General features: G+C 38.5%; 1 protein-coding gene across 1 annotated transcript in view; it reads left to right on the top strand.

The window, feature by feature from the left end:
• The window catches only part of LOC126471168 (dystrophin, isoforms A/C/F/G/H-like), an 881357-nt gene that overhangs the window by 689606 nt on the left and 170945 nt on the right, over positions 1–20806 (top strand). Inside the window, exons 21-28 of the mRNA XM_050099271.1 lie at positions 87–293; positions 387–561; positions 8332–8487; positions 8805–8908; positions 10421–10573; positions 18064–18225; positions 18825–18953; positions 20339–20518. Of these exons, the coding sequence (XP_049955228.1) occupies positions 87–293; positions 387–561; positions 8332–8487; positions 8805–8908; positions 10421–10573; positions 18064–18225; positions 18825–18953; positions 20339–20518 (1266 nt within the window). The remainder of the gene's footprint in view (positions 1–86; positions 294–386; positions 562–8331; positions 8488–8804; positions 8909–10420; positions 10574–18063; positions 18226–18824; positions 18954–20338; positions 20519–20806) is intronic.

Below are 20806 nucleotides of genomic sequence, written 5' to 3'. Positions count from 1 at the left end.
GTTAATATACTGTGATATCCCTATGAAAATTCCAGTATACTTCTGAGTGAAAGATTGTAACTAGTTTAATGAATCTCTTGTAACAGGCTCTTCAGGATGATGTGGAAACACTTCAGCCAAATTTCAACAAAATAAAAACCACAGCAGAGAAGCTTTTGGACAATGCAGAACCTGCCTTTGCAGAACAACTGAAATCACAATTAGAAGCCTTAAGTAAGAAATGGGAGAAAGTAACCGGAGACTCAAAACAACAAAATACTGCACTGAAAGAGGCATTAGAAAAGAGCAGAAAGGTATATGCTTTTAACATTTTCATGCTTCATATGCATTTAATCTCTCAACACATTCATAAGCTTGAAGATATGTATGTATATTTTTTCTACTAGGTGATCAGTGGTGTTGAAGATTTCAAGGCTTGGCTTTGCAAACTTGAGACTGAAATACCACCATCACCTTTAGTCAACTCCTCAACAGAACTTTACCAGATGAAAGGAAGATATCAACTTCTTAAAGATAAGGTTGATAGCAGGACAGAAGATTTTCGCAACCTGAATGAAATGGGTATGTGATTATAAATCATTTCTTTATCTCTTGCAGTCTTGAAATGTATGTGTTAGTGTCAGATTGTGCTCATGTGATTCAAAGGAGATCGCGTAAATTTGTTTTAACATCACATCCAGAATGTCTTATAATGCAGTAACTTACCTTCTCAGTGCATAACATTACAATAGCTACAAGATATGCAAGTCCGCCTTCATAGCTGAGTGGTGAGTGAAGATGGCTGCTGTGAGGAGGACCTGGGTTCAGTTGCGGGTACTACCAAGAATTTTTTGTCAGTGGGAGGACTGGTATGGGATGCACTCAGCCTCGTGATACCAATTGAGAAGCTGCTTGACATAGAGGTAGTGGCTCAACGGCCTGGAAAGTTTTTAAAGGGACTGGGAGAGCAGTATGCTGACCACTAGCCACCCATACCACATCCACATGACACCACAAGGAAGAGGAAGGCACAGCCTTCACAGCCAGAACTCATATGTATACGTACTAGATGTGCAACACCTGCATCTATCCATTGTTATAATTAATCACTCTTTAGCAGTTCAGCTTTCATATACAGCAATACATAAAATAAATCACCTGAAGATGAAACCACAACATTTTATGTGCAGTGCAAAATTCAAAAGTGTGACAACATACTGCAAAGATAGTTACATGTGGTTAATAAAAAAACTGAAATATAATTTGTTCATAACAGTGTCATCCCAAAAATGAACCAGTATGTGTAAATTGTTATTTATGCATTTTTTATCTCTGAACTTGCAGTAAAATGTGACAATCATCCACTTATTTAACAGTTGTGTGTGTAATACTCTAACCCTCCAATTCCATTCTTGATAGCAGAGATTTAGCCACTACTGGCTTGCTGGGCCTGTCGTAGTTTCATCAGAGCCCCATTCGCCATCACTTTTCATGGTTCCTGTAGGACCTCCACAGCTAATTCAGGGCATATACAGTCCCCACTGTACTTTGCCCCAACAGGTAATCCTCTAATTCATGCCACTGTCAATCATCCATGATGTGGACAAGGGGTTGGACTGATATATGTCTCAGAGACCTGAGTAATGAAAGGAAGAGAGAAGCAAAATACAAGCTACTGAGATGAAATTCTAGAGAAACTTTTGGAGTGACAAAGATGGACAGGTTAAGAAATGAAAGGGTCAGAGACTTGCTGAAAGAAGAACCATTACAGGATAGGATAGCGGAATCCAGGCTTAGATGATATGGATATGTTAACTAAATGGAGGGGAAGATGACACCCAGGAGGATACACAAGATGAAAGGAAAGGGGAAAAGACCAAGAGACAGTTGGCTGGAAGGAGTCAAGGACAGTGTGTAAAAGAAAGGACAAGACTGGATCAGGGTAGAGACAGAAAGATGGTGGGAAGACAGAAAATCATGAAGAGGCTGAGGTTCCAAACGGACCAATTCAGCAGCTGAAAACTGTACATAATTACGATGTGCAATAATAGATTCATATAACAAAAAAAACTTGAAACTGGTAACACAGACTAATACAAAGTGTGTATGGAGAGAAGTACAATAATTATTTTTGGACTCCTATTGGTTCCAACCTGTTAGGACCAGTTGGTTTTTTGTGTGGGTGGGAGAGGATGATGCTCTTAGCTTTCTTGTGCTGTCTGGCTCAGTCTTCTTCAGTCTCTTGGGAGCATAAATATCACTACTCCTTCAAATATTTTGATAGTACAGTCTCTGTCTCACAATTTGCAACGAGTGCTAACACTCAAAACAATGGTGTACAATCAAGTTCTCTAATAAATGCAACAAAAGTCTTGTCAACAACAAGCTGGCAGTTAATTAGTAGACATCTCTGGGGTTTGACCCATGGCCATTCCTAAAATTTTTATTGTCAGTTACCATTTCCTTCGCCTATGGCAGTCTTTGTTTAGTGAAAAGTGGGGGTTTTGATTTTGGTTCAGAGACAACTATAACTGATTGGGTAAGTCAGTTCGGAGGCTGGATGAAAACAAGAGCATACCACCAGCAACAGGAATGTGCCTGGTAAAAAAAGAAACCTTTAGGTTCATGTCAAAATTATTACACTATGTGATCAAATGTATCCGGACACCTGGCTGAAAATGACATACAAGTTTGTGGCACCCACCATCGATAATGCTGGAATTCAGTATGCTGTTGGCCGACCATTAGCCTTAATGACAGCTTCCACTCTCGCAGGCATACATTCAGTCAGGTGCTGGAAGGTTTCTTGGGGAATGCATTCTTCACGGAGTGCTGCAATGAGGAGAGGTGTTGCCTAGCATGAAGTCAGCATTCCAAAACATCCCAAAGGTGTTCTATAGGATTCAGGTCAGGACTCTTTGCCGGCCGGTCCATTACAGGGATGTTATTTTCGTGTAACCACTCCATCACAGGCCGTGCATTATGAACAGGTGTTCAGTTGTGTTGAAAGATGCAATCGCCATCCCAGAATTTCTCTTCAATAGTGGGAAGCAAGAAGGTTCTTAAAAACATCAATGTGGGCTTGTGCTGTGATAGTGCCATGCAAAACAACCAGGGGTGCAAACCTCCTCCATGAGAAACACAGTCACACCATAACACCACCACTTCCGAATTTTACTGTTGGCACTACACATGCTGGCAGATGACGTTCATCGGGTATATGTCATACCCACACCCTGCCATCAGATCACCACATTGTGTACTGTGATTCATCATTCCACACAGTGTTTTTCCACTGTTCAGTTGTCTGATTTTTATGCCCCTTACACCACGTGAGGCATGATGTGTGGCATACGAGCAGCTGCTTGACCATGAAATCTAAGTTTTCTCACCTCCCGCCTAACTATCATAGTAATTGCAGTGGATCCTGATGCAATTTGAAATTTCTGTGTGATACTCTGGATAGATGTCTGCCTATTACACATTACGACCCTCTTCAAGTGTTGGCAGTCTCTCAGTTATCAGATGATGTCGGCATGTACGCTTTTGTGCTGTACGTATCCCTTCACATTTCCACTTCACTATCACATTGGAAACAGTGGACCTACGGATGTTTAGGAGTGTGGAAATATCATGACAGACATATGACACAAGTGACACCCAATCACCTGACTATGTTAGAAGTCCCTGAGTTCCATGGAGTGCCCCATTCTGCTATCTCACAATGTCTAATGACTACTGAAGTTTCTGATATGGAGTAACCTAGCAATAGGTGGCAGCACAATACACCTAATATGAAAAGCATATGTTTTTGGGGGTGTCTGGATACTTTTGATCATATATTGTATTTGTTTATTTACTTATTACAAATTCCATGAATTCACATTGTGATGAGGCCCAAAGGTGTGGAACAAGTCAGGTTTACATGATTAAAGAGACACAGTAAACAACTGTACAATACTGGAAATGTAGTAAATACATACATAAACTTAACAGTTGAAGTAAAATTAATAATGTACGGTTCAACTGAACATGACATAAATTACTCAGAATGACGTAAGGATCATAAAAAGGAGTATTTATATATTGATCATCTTAAACAAGGAAGACAGATTATGGCTAACACATTATAACTACAAAGTCTCAAAACATAAATACAAATGACAATACAAATTTACAAAAACTATCATTGATTAATTTGCATGTTCTCATCAAGAGAGCAGAACAAGTTATCCAGAAGATAGTTTCTTCATTTAGTTTTAAATGTAGGTAGGACATTAAGGTGGACTTTAATTTCTGATGGAAGTGAATTGAAAATTTCATGGCAGGATAGTGAACGCCATTTGTTACAAGGCTTAGATGTTTTGGATGTGTATGTAAATCATTGTTAGACTTTGAATTGTGATCACGGTATGCACTATTAGATGTAAAATGAGAATGGTTATTAGATATGAAAAATCATCAAAGAAAATAGTTTTGAGACATGGAGGTTAATATTTGCAGCTTGTGGAATAGGCTTGTGCAAGAATAACTTGGATGAATGCCACCTATGACTGTAACTGCTCTCTTATGTGTAATAAAGATTTGTGTGGCTGAAGGCTGATTACTCCAAACAATTATACCATATGACACAATAGAGTGAAAATAGCCAAAATAAACAACCTTGATATCATGGATATACCCAAGAGGAGTAATTACTCACCATACTGAGTCTTTTCGAAAGTCTAGAATATGCTCATACCAGTTTAACTTGGCATCCATTACAATTCCTGGTAATTTGGAGGACTGACAATGTAAAGTATTTTCATTGTAACAGTTCAAGTGGATTACATCATTTACTTGTTGAGTTGCATGAAACTACATGTATTGCATTTCTTCAATTAATTTATTAACATTAATTTATTAACATTAATCCGTTAGCTGTAAACCAGCATAGGATGTCTACTGGTACAGAATTATGTTTATTTTGTAGTTCACTAACTGTTTGGCTTTCAGGCAGAATAGTAGTGTCATAAGCAAGAAGAGTAAATTTGCTCTCAGTGTTTGTAGAAAGTGGGAGATCATTGGCAAAGATAAGGAACGGTAATGGCCCCAGATTTGATCCTTGTGGCACTACACACTTCAGTGTGCTCCAGTCATATGAAGCAGGACAGCCATCAGTACCATTACCTTCTACTTTCTGTTGTGTAGATATGAGTCAATCCACTTACTGGTGCTAACATTCAAACCTTAAAAACTGGCATTAAGAGAATGTTGTGTTTGACACAGTGAAAGGCCTTTGACAAGTCCCAGAAAATTCTGATAGGTGGCCCATTGTTATTTATTGACATAAGAATTTCTTTTGTGAGAGAGGAAATAGCTAGCTCTGTTAATCTGTTTTTAATGACATTGGTTTCTACTGAAACTGTTTTCTCTTCTTTTTCTAATGAAATTGGTTTCTATTGAGGATGTTGTGAATATTGAGGTGTTCTAGAGTTCTTTTATACATTAGGTTCTCTGATATTTTTCAGAAGCAACTTAGCAGGCATGCTAGACAGTAGTTGGATAAATTAGTTTTCTCACCCTTCTTGAAAATTTGTCTGACAGTAACAAACTTTAAGCTCTCTGGGGCAACACATTGTTGCAAAGGTTCATTGAAAATGTGGCAGAGAACTTGATATATACCATAACTTTAGATGAAATGTTGTCAATACCTGTGGTATTTTTCTTCTTTAAGGCCTTGATTTTTATTTTTAAGTGCATTAATAGTGACTGGAGCTATACAAATTGGATCATATATTTTGTAGTCAGGTCATTGTAATAAAATTGTGGCTGTATTTAGGGAGCCCTTACAACCTACGCGTCCTGCTGCAATTAAGAAGTGATTGTCAAATATGTTAGAAATTGTTACAGGCTTATGTACCAAATTATCATTATACCTTATCTACACCCCTGGAAACTGAAATAAGAACAGCGTGAATTCATTGTCCCAGGAAGGGGAGACTTTATTGACACATTCCTGGGGTCAGATACATCACATGATCACACTGACAGAACCACAGGCACATAGACACAGGCAACAGAGCATGCACAATGTCGGCACTAGTACAGTGTATATCCACCTTTCGCAGCAATGCAGGCTGCTATTCTCCCATGGAGACGATCGTAGAGATGCTGGACGTAGTCCTGTGGAACGGCTTGCCATGCCATTTCCACCTGGCGCCTCAGTTGGACCAGCGTTCGTGCTGGACGTGCAGACCGCGTGAGACGACGCTTCATCCAGTCCCAAACATGCTCAATAGGGGACAGATCCGGAGATCTTGCTGGCCAGGGTAGTTGACTTACACCTTCTAGAGCATGTTGGGTGGCACGGGATACATGCGGACGTGCATTGTCCTGTTGGAACAGCAAGTTCCCTTGCCGGTCTAGGAATGGTAGAACGATGGGTTCGATGACGGTTTGGATGTACCGTGCACTATTCAGTGTCCCCTCGACGATCACCAGTGGTGTACGGCCAGTGTAGGAGATCGCTCCCCACACCATGATGCCGGGTGTTGGCCCTGTGTGCCTCGGTCGTATGCAGTCCTGATTGTGGCGCTCACCTGCACGGCACCAAACACGCATACGACCATCATTGGCACCAAGGCAGAAGCGACTCTCATCGCTGAAGACGACACGTCTCCATTCGTCCCTCCATTCACGCCTGTCGCGACACCACTGGAGGCGGGCTGCACGATGTTGGGGCGTGAGCGGAAGATGGCCTAACGGTGTGCGGGACCGTAGCCCAGCTTCATGGAGACGGTTGCGAATGGTCCTCGCCGATACCCCAGGAGCAACAGTGTCCCTAATTTGCTGGGAAGTGGCGGTGCGGTCCCCTACGGCACTGCATAGGATCCTACGGTCTTGGCGTGCATCCGTGCGTCGCTGCGGTCCGGTCCCAGGTCGATGGGCACGTGCACCTTCCGCCGACCACTGGCGACAACATCGATGTACTGTGGAGACCTCACGCCCCACGTGTTGAGCAATTCGGCGGTACGCCCACCCGGTCTCCCGCATGCCCACTATACGCCCTTGCTCAAAGTCCGTCAACTGCACATACAGTTCACGTCCACGCTGTCGCGGCATGCTACCAGTGTCAAAGACTGCGATGGAGCTCCGTATGCCACGGCAAACTGGCTGACACTGACGGCGGCGGTGCACAAATGCTGCGCAGCTAGCGCCATTTGACGGCCAACACCGCGGTTCCTGGTGTGTCCGCTGTGCTGTGCGTGTGATCATTGCTTGTACAGCCCTCTCGCAGTGTCCGGAGCAAGTATGGTGGGTCTGACACACCGGTGTCAATGTGTTCTTTCTTCCATTTCCAGGAGTGTATATAGACTTATAATTCTTGCTGCTCTGGCCACACCCTGTCTTTATGATATTCAAACTGATTTTATTTTGTTATTGGAGTTATACATTTCAGATTGAATAGATAAGGTTCTGGATTTGTTTATCATTGATTTTAAAACTTTGTGGTACAATTAATAATAAGATCTTTCAAGAGGATGATTTGATACTCTTAATGAGGCATATAATTCCCTCTTAGTCCTGCAAGAAATTTTAATTCCCTACATAATCCATGGATTGCTGGATGAAATGTCAATGCTCTTCCTGGGTAGATGAATTCATTTAAGAACATATTACATTTGTCATTTACATTAGTTATTTTGTACACTGGATCCCAATCAGTTTGTAAGCAATGGTAATTAAAAGCAGAAAGAGGTTCAGCATTTACACATATAAAGGTAGGATAAGTGTGGGAAATTTTCCTATACAAATTTAGTTATCTGATTATGTAAATGATGTATCACTGCTAAACACCAAGACATTTCATGTAGAAATTATTTTGAAATGTGTTCCTTTTCATTTGTAGTAGTAGTAAACAGTATTTAAGTCAGATGTGCAGTTTAAATGAATTCTAGTACATTAAACTAGTACTAGAAGTTGTGGAGCTATGAAAATTGGAGTTTCAATCTTATCATTCAAGACCATGTTTTGGTTTTGACAGGTGTCTATTTATTTGTAGTGTGTCTTCTGGCATATCTAACATGTTACTGCTACTGGACATAGTGGGATAAGTACAGATGAGGCATACAGACCTAAGTAAGGGATGCAAAAGTTTATCACAATTTTTCCCTTGAAAAACAGTGTATTCCCAACCCATTTTTTAAGTTTTGGTCTCTGGTTTTGGTAGTTCAAGGTTAGCTGTGGAGACAGGTACTGCAGAGATTATTGTTGCATTTACTTATAAGAACTAGCTGTTTCCAGAAGCCATGTTTAACTGAGTACAGTTCAGATTTTCATCTTTATTACCAATTAAGTTTTTTTCCCTAGGTAATGACATGATGCTGAGCAGTGAAGGGAGTTCTGTTCAGGAACTGGCAAGAAGGTTCACCCAGCTGAATGCCAAGTGGAGTGAAGTTACTGACCACATTTATGACAGACATAGAATACTGAAGGATGCCTCACATGAATATGGAGAGTTCAGAGGTACCAAATAACTTTCTTGAAGTATTTGAAATACATTACTATTATGGAAGCAGTATCATTGCATGTAGAAAGTTGTGATTGATTATAGTTGGTAATTAAGTTGTTTTGATAAATGAGGGAGGTTGGTGCCAGTTGATAACATTATAACATATATTCAACAGGAAGAATTATGAGGCTCTGGAAGACTTGGTGCACAGGATAAGTAATTTATTTGCTGGCTGCATTTTTTATCATGCAGAAAAATGTAGCGTTCACAAATGGCTCAAAGTTATGTACTGGATTAACCTATAATATTAAAAATATCTTGTGATTTTCAGCTCTTGTTGCACAAGAAATGGACTGGCTGGATAAACTGGAGAAACGACTTCGAAAGTCTCCCAAGTCAGCTGCAGATGCTGAGGAGATATCAGAGGAGCTTGATGTAAGAAATGAAATTATTTCCTCATTTATTAATGAGAAAATAACCCTCAGTTTTAGTTTTAATCTGATTTTGTGTGTGTGTGTGTGTGTGTGTGGGGGGGGGTCATTTGCATATGTGCATGGGCACGCGCGCCCTAATAATTTCTTGTAAATCAGTTATAGTGATATTTAGAATCCCTGTTTCACATTGCATATTTAGCAGAATATGCAGTTGTTGTTGTTGTGGTCTTCAGTCCGGAGACTGATTTGATGCAGCTCTCCATGCTACTCTATCCTGTGCAGGCTTCTTCACCTCCCAGTACCTACTGCAACCTACATCCTTCTGAATCTGCTTAGTGTATTCATCTCTTGGTCTCCCTCTGCAATTTTTACCCTCCACACTGCCCTCAAATACTAAAGTGGTGATCCCTTGATGCCTCAGAACATGTCCTACCACCCGATCCCTACTTCTAGTCAAGTTGTGCCACAAACTCCTCTTCTCCCAATTCTATTCAATAAGCAGTAAATCTAAAAATATGGAGTAAAAGATTAAAACGTGATGAAACAGCACGTATATTTCAGTTCAGTCCTCATTTATTAATAATGTTTCCAGTTGCATATGCCTATCATAAGATTAGGTTATAATAACATGCAAATGTGATATATTTTATTCATCCATTATCAGGCATACAGAATGGGGAATGAAAACATTTGCTCTAATGCACTGATATTGTTTGGGGGAAAAGTGAGGTTTAACTGTTTCATTCTTACTGATGTTAGTATTATGCCTGTGCTTCCTGTTTCAGTAGTGTGATCCTGTAGTCCTAAATAACAGTGGTGGTGAAGTATTAGCATAGAAATGTTAATAGTCAGTGAAGTCCCTAAACTAGTGAGACAAACAATCAAGTATGTCTCAGGTACAATATTAAATGATTTTTAACATAATCCAGCATGAAGTTTGTTACATATTTCCTTACTACTAGAGACCTGCTGCAACTTGTATAGGTTGATAGAATTGCATTATAGAAACCAGGAAGCAGACCTGCTAGTAAACACCAGGAAATGTTAATCCCTAAATCCCCCTTCCTCAACAAATTTGCAGTTGTTTAGGGCACATATGTAAACTAAGCTATAGGCTGGGTTAAGGGGAGCTGTACTAATTGTGTATGCTATAGAGTGATGATGAATAGAGAACAATCAATGTTAACAACAATGTTGGAACCAACATGATATTATAAAAAAAAAAAAAAAAAAAAAAAAAAAAAACCAGTAGAAAAGTGAATGGTAGATAAGTGAATAACACTAAGCACAGAGCAATTACATGTAATTTTCCTCAATTCATATGTCTCCAACAGTAGCATATTCATTGGATCAATGTAGGAAATACATCATTGTAAGTTATGCTCTGTAAAGTTATGAGTCTGATCGGTTTTTCACACTCCATATTCCAGCAAACACTTCAAGAATGGATATTCTAATGCAATTATTTTTTCACCTGTACATTAATTGGTGTAAATGGGTTTCTAATTTACAGGATCTAGAAAATTACATTCGAAACCATCCAGAAGCAAGGCTTGCCAAATTGCAAAATATTGGCCGAAAACTAGTTGAAGCCCTTGTTATGCCACAGTCAGTTCAAGGTGATGTGGAAAAAATTACAGAGAGGTGGAGTTTGCTTAGTCAAAAGGTTAGTCCTATTACCCTTCCTATTGCAGAAAATGCCTATGATTGTTTTTCAGGTTGTATTTACAATACAAGGTCATTTGTTAATCATTTATAGAACATTAATAGGAATAATATGAATGCACTGTGTCTGTTCTTTCAGACAGGTCCAAAAGGACAGACACCATGCGGAATCTGCAACTGTTTTAGGAACTGTAACTTTTTGCATTGTTTTGCATATTTAATTATGTGTATGAATACCTTATTGAGGTGAAAGCAAATACAGTGCAAAATTTGAGGTATTAATTAATGCATACTCTTTTGCAGAAGAAGCTTTTGCAGAATTCATTAAGTTTATAAGAAAGGGCTAACATGTTATAGAACAAAAAAGTAAATTTTAACTTTTCTCCCTTGCACTTGTTTCCCATGATCTCAGATATTTACTCACGTATCACTGCAGCACAGCTATGAACTCACCATAGTGTGTCACACTGCTACTCTTTGATTTGCAATTCATGTGTCTAACTGTGGTGTATGTCATCACACCATTACCCCCTTGGAACACTTTTCATATACCATTTCATTTACAATCAACAACGACCACTTTTCAGAACTTACATTTCCTTGAATATTATCTCTGGTCATAATTGGGTTTATTTTTGATAGAATGAGGGGGACTTTATAAATGAGCATGAATGAAAGTGGGTTGGATAGCATTACAGTGAAACATTTGGGATTAAGTTTTTGTGATACTTTAGTCTTATTTGATGGATGAGTTCAATGTTGAATATACTTCACTGTGTTTGGCAACCACAACATAAGGTCATCCTTCAGGTGAGTAATGATCCACCAACCTTTCCCAGAAACTAAGCTTTAGACATTGATTTGACCCAACAGCTTTGTGGTTTACAGCCCTTAAAAGGAAAGTAAATTCGGTGAAATTTTTGGGACAGCGGTTATAAAAGATTGAAAGTAATTTCTGTTGTGGGCTTCTGTAGCACAGCGAAAAGGATAAATTTTCGATTAATGCCATAGTCCCTGGGTGCATATTTGTTCCAATAAAAATGTCTAAGGTGGAACTCAAGTTAATCAATTTAAGGGAATTATGGCTGGGTCACAGACTTCTCGTGTCATGACTTTTAAAATCATTCAGTTTTAGCATTTTGAACATTCTTGTTTAGGGACATTCAACTGAAGATTATTTTCTGCACATATTGTGTGACCATATTCAGTTAATACCAGTTCTCTACCATTGTTCTTTTTGAGTGTATAAAAAAGTCCATTCAATTCTTCAGACACGTTTAAATGCTCAGTTGTGATGCCCATGCTAGACAATAGTTGTAATTAAACAAACATACACCTTTGGACATTTTTATAACATGAAAGTACTGTAGTTCTTTCACACAGCTACACGCACCAGAAACAGGAAACATACCTACACACACAAGTAGCAAGAAACGGAATAATCTTCAACCTTGGTTTTCATGTTCCTCTCTATTAAATGTAAATGTATGGTTGTTGTAAGTGGCTCAATTTACATGTTTTAAATGAATGGTGTGTGGAAAATTGTGTAAGTTCAGGTTTTGGCTTGAGCATAAAAGAAATTTCAAGCTTCTGTCACAAATATAATTTACTAAATCAACTGTTAGAACATCACCATCCTTCAGTTTTTTAATGCATTATATCTAACACATTATGAAACTAATTTGTCCAGTTGTAACAATGGTGTCTGTGTCTGTGGTTCATGTAATGCATGATATTTAATTGTCCTCTAGTAACAGTAATAGTAAGCATATGAACCTAAGCTGTGAGTTTGTGAACTAAAACACATAACTTTATTAAAAATTTTGTTGCATGTATCATAACAGACAGACATATGTCAAGGAGCCATGATGGTCTTTTCTGTTGCTATAATAATCTCCTTGTAAAACAGTACACAGAAAACACACAGTGATGCTATAAAGACAGAGCAAACATCCTAATAGTGATGCGTGCCCCCCCCCCCCCCTCTCTCTCTCTCTCTCTCTCTCTCTCTCTCTCTCTCTCTCTCTCTCTCTCTCTCTCCCCCCCCCCTCTCCCCCCTCCCTCCCTTCCCTACACCCCCTCCCCCCTGCCCCACAACAGCAACAGTAACAACAACAATAACAACCACCAACACCACTACCCCCTTCCTTTCTCAAGTATCTTCATTAAAAACAATTTATCCATTGGAAATAAGTGTATGTATCCTAATCTACTTCATGGTTTTCTGTTCATGGAGTGTGAAGAATGAAATCAGTATACTTGTTTTCTGTGCTGTATACAAAAAACATTTTTGGACAATGTTCGCACTTTTCTAGAGTGCATGATTTCTTAAAAAAAAAAAAAAAAAGGTTCTGGTGCTTTGACCTTCTGGAAGGGGGCAGGGGGTAGGAGGGTGGGGGGTTCTTTAAAGTTATTTAAATGCTTTCCTGAACATTTTAAAAATGCAGATACAAAATTTGTGCTGGTAAAAAAATAAAGTTCAATCATATCACACCACAAAATCTGCAGTTTCTTTCCACAGAGGTAAGAGTACTGGTGCATACTGTCACGAATCAAGCACTGCTTTTCTTTGTCACTATGTTACATCATATCATTCCTTTTGTATTTGGAATGCAATGAACAATAAACACAATGTCATAGTGAAATATATAACTAAGTTACAACATAAACCAAGGTACTTATACCTGCAAATGGACTTAATATATATATATTTTTTTTTACTCTTCAACAAAGTTCAGTGCTGCAGTGTTGCAGCTCTGTTTTTTTGTGGTCTTCCATTAGAATTTTGGGAACTGACCTTGCTCAAAATTGGTGGTAACCAAGCCTCTCCACAAAAAATTTGTGCACCAAACCCCATGAAATTTGGAAAAAATGTTGCAAAAATTCCATAATTGTGAAATGATTTTCATAAATTTTGTCATTGATTTTCATCACTGGTTCATCAGTCACAAGGTTAGGCCTACCACTGCAGTCCTCATCATCAACATTGCTATGGCCATTTTTAAACTCAGTGCTCCATTGCCTCATAGTCTTCCACTCATTCTTCTTTTTCTGTACACATCACAGAGGTCATGATAAATTTCAATTGATTTACAGTTTTTCGCCAACAAAAACCTAATCACAGAACACACCTCACAAGTGGTGGGATTTTCTATTGCAGCACACATTTTAAAATGTCACAGAAAGCAAAGTAGCTGAGACACGGACCACATGCTACCACCACCAGATGCAGACTGAGTTCAGGAACATTACGGAACCATGATGGCAGCTGTAGGCCCGCCCAATGCTGTGACAGACCGAAATGTCTGTTATTATCAAGATAGCCCTTGTACATTAGCAATATTGCAAGCAAATAAAATGTGCCAGATTCCATTACATGGTGGCACATCAGCTATTAGTGACAACAGAAAATTGTGGTATTTGAAATCTGTCACTTGTATTGGGAGATTTCCGTTAGCATATTCTTTTCTTTCATCAGTTATAGTTGTTTCTGCCATTATGAAATTGGATATGGCCATTGTTGTTTGCTTGTAATATTGCTAATGTATGTCAGAACATTTTATATGGATGCAACAAAACTGGAATCACAACAAATATATAAACTAACAGCCATAAACAGTATTTATTGTGTTCTGAAATTTTAAACATGTCATGGACCTTTGCTTCTAAAAGTATTAATAATAATCCTACTGAGTAGATGACCTATAATTTTGTATCAGGGAGACTGTAACAAAACTAAACAGTAGCCATACTAAACTGGAAATGAGATGAATGCAAATAGAAAAGGTTTTGCATTATTCCATGTACAGAATAAAAGTTAATATTAGATTTATTAAAGTGCGCAGTATAATTGTTAGTACAAAATGGTTGAAATGTTGCTCCTTTTTCTGGGGAAATTATTACCTTAAATGTGAAATGGGTTGAAGAGACATTTTTGCCCTATACACAGTCGGTTCCAGTCCTTCTGCAGACAGGAATTTAGTTTTTTATGCCAATCTTATGAAATGAAATGATCGTATGGCATTGTCGGCCGGGAGGCCCCATGCGGGGAAGTTCGGCCGCCGTATTGCAAGTCCTCTTTAGTTGACGCCGCTTCGGCAACTTGCGAGTCAATGATGATGAAATGATGATGAAAGACACACAACACCCAGTCATCATGAGGCAGAGAAAATCCCTGACCCCACCAGGAATCGAACCCGGGACCCCGTGCGCAGGAAGCGAGAATGCTACCGCAAGACCATGAGCTGCGGACTGCCAATCTTGAATAATACATAATAAACAATCTTGAAAAAAATGCTCATGTTCTATTATTTATATTTTTTTTTATAATTGATCTTACTTTTCTAAAACACTGCTGTCACATCAGTCAGAGCTCTGTAGATCAGTTTGTAATTAATAGACTTAGTAGTTTGAAATGAAATGTCCATTTGACATTCATGTACCCCACTGAAACACAAATATCCCTTGTGCAATTCATTTCTTGTTCAATTTATAGAATTCCTTATACAGTTTTGTTTAAATCAAAATACCTGTCAGTTTGTCTTGGATAACAGTAATAAGATACTGTTTCTGAGTTATCACCTTAGATGACAAGCAACTCTGTGAATGAAGCAACATAATATATTGCATTATGTATGCTAGAGGGATCTATGGATTGAATAATTAATCTAATCTAATCTAATTCTTTTTGCTACCTATTTCACTTTTCTTTTCATCAGTACATATGTTCCCTTTAACACAGTAAATCACAAATGGATCAAACAATTTAACCAAATTAAAAGACCTCAGTTGTATGTTTTAGTATCATACATAATTTGCAGATTAACTGAGAAGTTAAATAACATTATCTTTCTTTTTTTGTGAGAATGAAGCTATATGTGGTTGTAAAATACATTACATAAAATTGCACTCTCAAATTTTCTGACAACTGTTTTGAAGGAAATAGAAGTTGATTGGTAGTTTAATAGAGAAAATTAGACTGTCAATTTTGACAGTGATAGTTTAAGTAGGGCACCATCTTTTTCACTTCTGTAAAAATAAATGAATGTGTAAATAGAGTGTATACTCTTACATGATAAAAAATTTAAATAAGAATTTTGCACTACTTTAGCATAAATAATGCACATCATAGATAAATGAATCATTTATGGTTAAATGAGAGAGAGGCTCTGAAATGGGCAGCTTACTTTCATGTATCATCAGTGTTTTTTATTATTATTACTTTCTTTTATTCATCTAGATATTTCGGTACAGTCAATAAATTCACAGCTAAAAATTACAGAAAGTACTATGTATAAAGGAGGACACATCAGTGACACTCATATTTAGAATTCTGAGTGTACAGAATGGTGTATTTTCTACTGCTCACACTTATCAAAGTATTTTGGGCTATTACACTGAGGTGACAAAAGCCATGGGATACCTCATAATATTGTGTCAGGCCTCCTTTCACCTGGCATAGTGCAGAAACTTCATGAGGCATGGACTCGACAACTTGCTGGAAGTTCTCTGCAGAAATACTGAGCTGTGCTGCCTCTATAGCCATCCAAAAATGTGAAAATGTGGCCGATGCTGGATTTTGTGCACGAACTGACCACTCAGTTTTGTCCCATAACTGTTTGATGGGATTCGTGTTGGGTGATCTGGGTGGCTAAATCATTTGCTTGATCTGTCCCAAAATGTTCTTCAAACCAGTTGCAAACAATTGTCGCCTTGTGACAGAGTAAACTTGTCATCCGTAAACATTCCTTCATTGTGTGGGGACATGAAGTCCATGAATGGTTGCAAATGGTCTCCAAGTAGTCAAACATAACCATTTCCAGTAAATGATTGGTTCATTTAGACCAGAGGATCCAGAACATTCTATGTAAAGACAGCCCACATCATGATGGAGTCACCACCAGCTTACACAGTATCTTGTTGACAATGTGAGTCTACAGCTTTGTGGGACTTGCACCACACTCAAACCGTACTGTCAGCTCTTACCAACTTAACTCGGGACTTATGTGACCGTGACACAGTTTTCGAGTCATTTAGGGTCCAGCCGATACGGTCACAAGCCTAAGCAGGCAATGTCGTGCTGTTAGCAAAGGCACTTGTCCTAACAAATATCTTCATTGCCTGTCACACATTGATTTCTGTGGTTATTTCATGTGGTGTTGCTCATCCATTAAAATACACACCTCTATGCAAACACCACCGCTCTCAATCATGGGTCTCAGAATATTGAATTCCCTAATGATTTCCAAAATGAAATGTCCTATACATCTAGCTCCAACTACCATTTCACATTCAAAGTCTGTTAATTCCCATCATGCAGCCATAATCACATCAGACACCTCTTCATATGAAACACCTGAGTACAAATGACAGTTCTGCCAAAGCACTGCCCTTTCATACCTTGTGTATGCGATACTACCACCATCTGCATATGTTGCATATCTCAATCCCATTACTTCTGTCACCTCATTGTACATAAGCTGTGGTCAAATGAATTCCTTGCTGAAAGCTAACATTTTGTCCTTACCCATAGAGGACATTTTCAAGGGGGCTTGTAGTTTTTTCGGAGCTCTGACGCATAACCTGGCTTCCTTACTGATTTGAAGATGTCCTGTGCAGGTGGGGACGAAACACTGGGTTTCAACAAGAAATTCATCCGACCACAGCATAATAATCCAGAATATTTTAATAAATGTGATATTTTTGGCCATGAAAGTTCACAACATTTTACAATTTTCTACTGCTGCAAACTTATTAAAACCACCAGTCACTCAAAAACCCATGACTGCAGATGAATTTAATTGCATGTTACATATTTATACCCAGAGACTTCACATTCTTCCTCAAAAGCTTTCATGTGTTGAATTATTTTAATTAGCCATCAATAACAATACCTGTTTAAGAAGTTCCTGTGTTCTTTATTTGTAATTTTCCTTATCTCAGAAACTAATGCATTTTTATTAAAGTATTTGAAAAATTATGATTACTTGCTTACTGTCTTTGTTCTCTTTATTAGAAAGCTTCTGCCTCTTTCGCACTGAAACTTCTATGCTTTTATCAGTCACAAAGTGAGACATTTGAATGTGTTAAATTCAGCTTAATGTTTCATGAGTTTAGTTTCTTGACTCAATTTGATAACAACATGTGGGTTAAAGTTCTTCCACTGGATCATTTGAACAAATAGGAACCAATTACAGCCTCAGTATATGAATAATGTTCTTGACCTGTGTTCAAGTTATGTCCACTTGAACACAGGTCAAGATCATTATTCATATACTGAGGCTTAGAATAACTGCACTTGAACTTGATCCACGATCAAATAACATTTGTATCGCATTAGATTTTATGCAGTATAGCTGATATGATGGAAGAATAATATTATAACTTAACTCATGAACATAAGGTTGAGTTAATATTAATTAATACTACTGTGCACTACTCTATGCAACGGCATCTGAGCCAAGTCAGGGCTTATTGCATCTTGCTTTGTAGGCTAGGGATCGAACCATATTGCTTGAAGGCTCTGTCCAAGAAGCTCAGGAGTCAGAAAGCCATATCCTAGAGTTTCAAGAATGGGTAACTCAAGTAGACAGACTACTAACTGCACGTGTTGAAAACGACGTCACCGCAGATGATTTGCCGGACGATGACCAGGTGTGTGTTGTAGCTTGGTGGTTTATGGCTCTCGTAATTCTATTTTTATCAAATAAGTTGTCCTGGGAAACATTACCTTCATCAACTATTTGTGTGAAATTACATAAGTGATGTTTAAAGTTGTGTTTTTACTCATACTCTTTTATTTTATTGGTGGCATCAAAAAGTTTTGTTAGAATTTCATAAGCATGTAATCATAAAACTGTGTCTGTAATATAAGACATAAGTTAATCAGACTATGCATGTGCTTTATTGAAAAAATATGAATGTTGTAAAAACACACACACACACACACACACACACACACACACACACTTTTTTCATGTTAGTAATGCAGTGATCCAACAGCATCTTTTATTTATGAGGAAAGGTGGTTTATTTAAACAATGAACTTTTATTCCTTTCATATTATTGAAAAGAAAGTAAATGGTCTGCTTGATCCTCTTTTTAAGCCATTCTGTGCTGTCAATATTTTTTGCTACATTCAGAAATATTCATCATTTTCTTGATATTTCATTTTTCTTGTAGTCTGTCCTAGGTAAGCAATGAGTGTTCATATTCATAAGTAACACAAAATACATTTCTTTCATTTGATACAGCGTCTAGTTGAAGAATTTGAGACACAGGAAAGTACACTGAAAGAAATGGAAGAGCAAGTGAGAACTTACCATGAAGCTGGAAAACATGAAGCTGCTGCCAGGTTGCAGGAACAGATGCTCCTTCTACAGGTAGTGGAACATGTTACTTAAGAGTTTGGTTTACTTGAAAGGTGACTGTTATACACTGAAGAGCCAAAGAAACTGGTACACCTGCCTAATATTGTGTAGGGTTCCCATGAACATGCAGAATTGTCACAACACAATGTAGCATGGACTTCACTAATGTCTGAAGTAGTGCTCGAGAGAATTGACACCGTGAATCCCACAGGGCTGTCCATAAATCTGTAAGAGTACGAGGGGGTGGAAATCTCTTCTGAACAGCACGTTGCTACGCATCCCATATGTGCTCAATAATGTTCATGGTTGGGGAGTTTGGTGGCCAGTGTAAGTGTTTAAACTCAGAAGAGTGTTCCTGGAGACACTCTGTAGCAATTCTGGATGTGTGAGATATCACATTGTCCTGCTGGAATTCCCCAAGTCTGTTGGAATGCACAATGGACATGAAAGGATGCAGGTGATCAAACAGAGTGCTTACATATGTGTCACCTGTCAGTCATATCTAGACATATCAGCTGTCTCACATCACTCCAACTGCACATGCCCCACACCATTACAGACCCTCCCCTGCTGACCTGCAGGGTCCGTGGATTCATGAGATTGTCTAGATACCCGTACACATCCATTCAATACAATTTTAAATGAGTCTTGTCTGACCAGGCAACATGTTTCCAGTCATCAACAGTCCAATGTTGGTGTTGAGGAACCCAGGTGAGGTGTAACGCTTTGTGTCATGTAGTCATCAAGGGTACACGAGTGGACTGCTCCAAAAGCCCATATCACTGATGTTTCTTTGGATGGTTTGCGTGCTGACACTTACTAATGGCCCAGCATTGAAATCTGCAGCAATTTGCAGAAGGGTTGCACTTCTGTCACATTGAATGATTCTCTTCAGTCGTCATTGGGCCCGTTCTAGCAGGGTCTTTTTCCGGTCACAGCGATGTCAGAGATTTTTATGTTTTACTGGATTCCTGATATTCACAGTACACTAGTGAAATGGCCGTATGGAAAAATCCTCACTTCATTGTTACCTCGGAGATGCTGCACCCCATCGCTCATGTGCTGACTGTAACTCCGTGTTCAAACCCTCTTAAATATTGATAACCTGCTATTGTAGCAGCAGTAACCAATCTAACAAATGCACCAGACACTTGTCATCTCATGTAAGTGTTGCCGAATGCAGTGCCATATACTGTATGTTTACATTTCCCTGTATTTGAACATGCATGCCTATACCAGCTTCTCTGGTGCTTCAGTGTGTAAACTATAACACAGACTTACTTGGTTCTTTATATGCCTATGTCACAGAAATGGTAGCACAGAGAGACACAATTTAATTGCAGATGAATGGTATATCCTTTGGCAGACACTCGTGTATTTAAAATAATTTGTTACAGCAACGATTTGCTGAAGTCCAGAAGAAATTTCAACGATTTCGGTCACCCCCTCATTCACATTTGGAACCACGTTTATCAAGAGCACTTCGAGAACTGCGCGGTGTTGAAGAAGCCACTTGTTTACTTGAACTTGCCTCTGATGATCCTGAGGGTATTGAGGGACAACTAAAACACTGCATGGTTAGTTACACATACATACTGATAGTAATTGTCAGAAACACACTGCTGAAATGGAATTGATAATAGTGATGATGATGATGATGATAATAATAACAATAAACTGTCAAATCCAGCAACAAGTTACATTATTTGGAAAATTTTGTGAGCATACCATAGAAAAGTAAATAGTCTTATTAGAACTGTGACATGTAAGGTATGTTAAATTTACCTTAAGTTTAATAACAAAATGTTTATTAGCTATTCTTGTACTACACAACTCATATTAATGTTGCTTTTTATTAATTGCTC

This window comes from Schistocerca serialis, chromosome 3 (assembly GCF_023864345.2).
Source record: "Schistocerca serialis cubense isolate TAMUIC-IGC-003099 chromosome 3, iqSchSeri2.2, whole genome shotgun sequence".
Taxonomy (NCBI): Eukaryota; Metazoa; Arthropoda; class Insecta; order Orthoptera; family Acrididae; genus Schistocerca; species Schistocerca serialis.
This window is presented reverse-complemented; position numbering and strand designations above follow the sequence as displayed.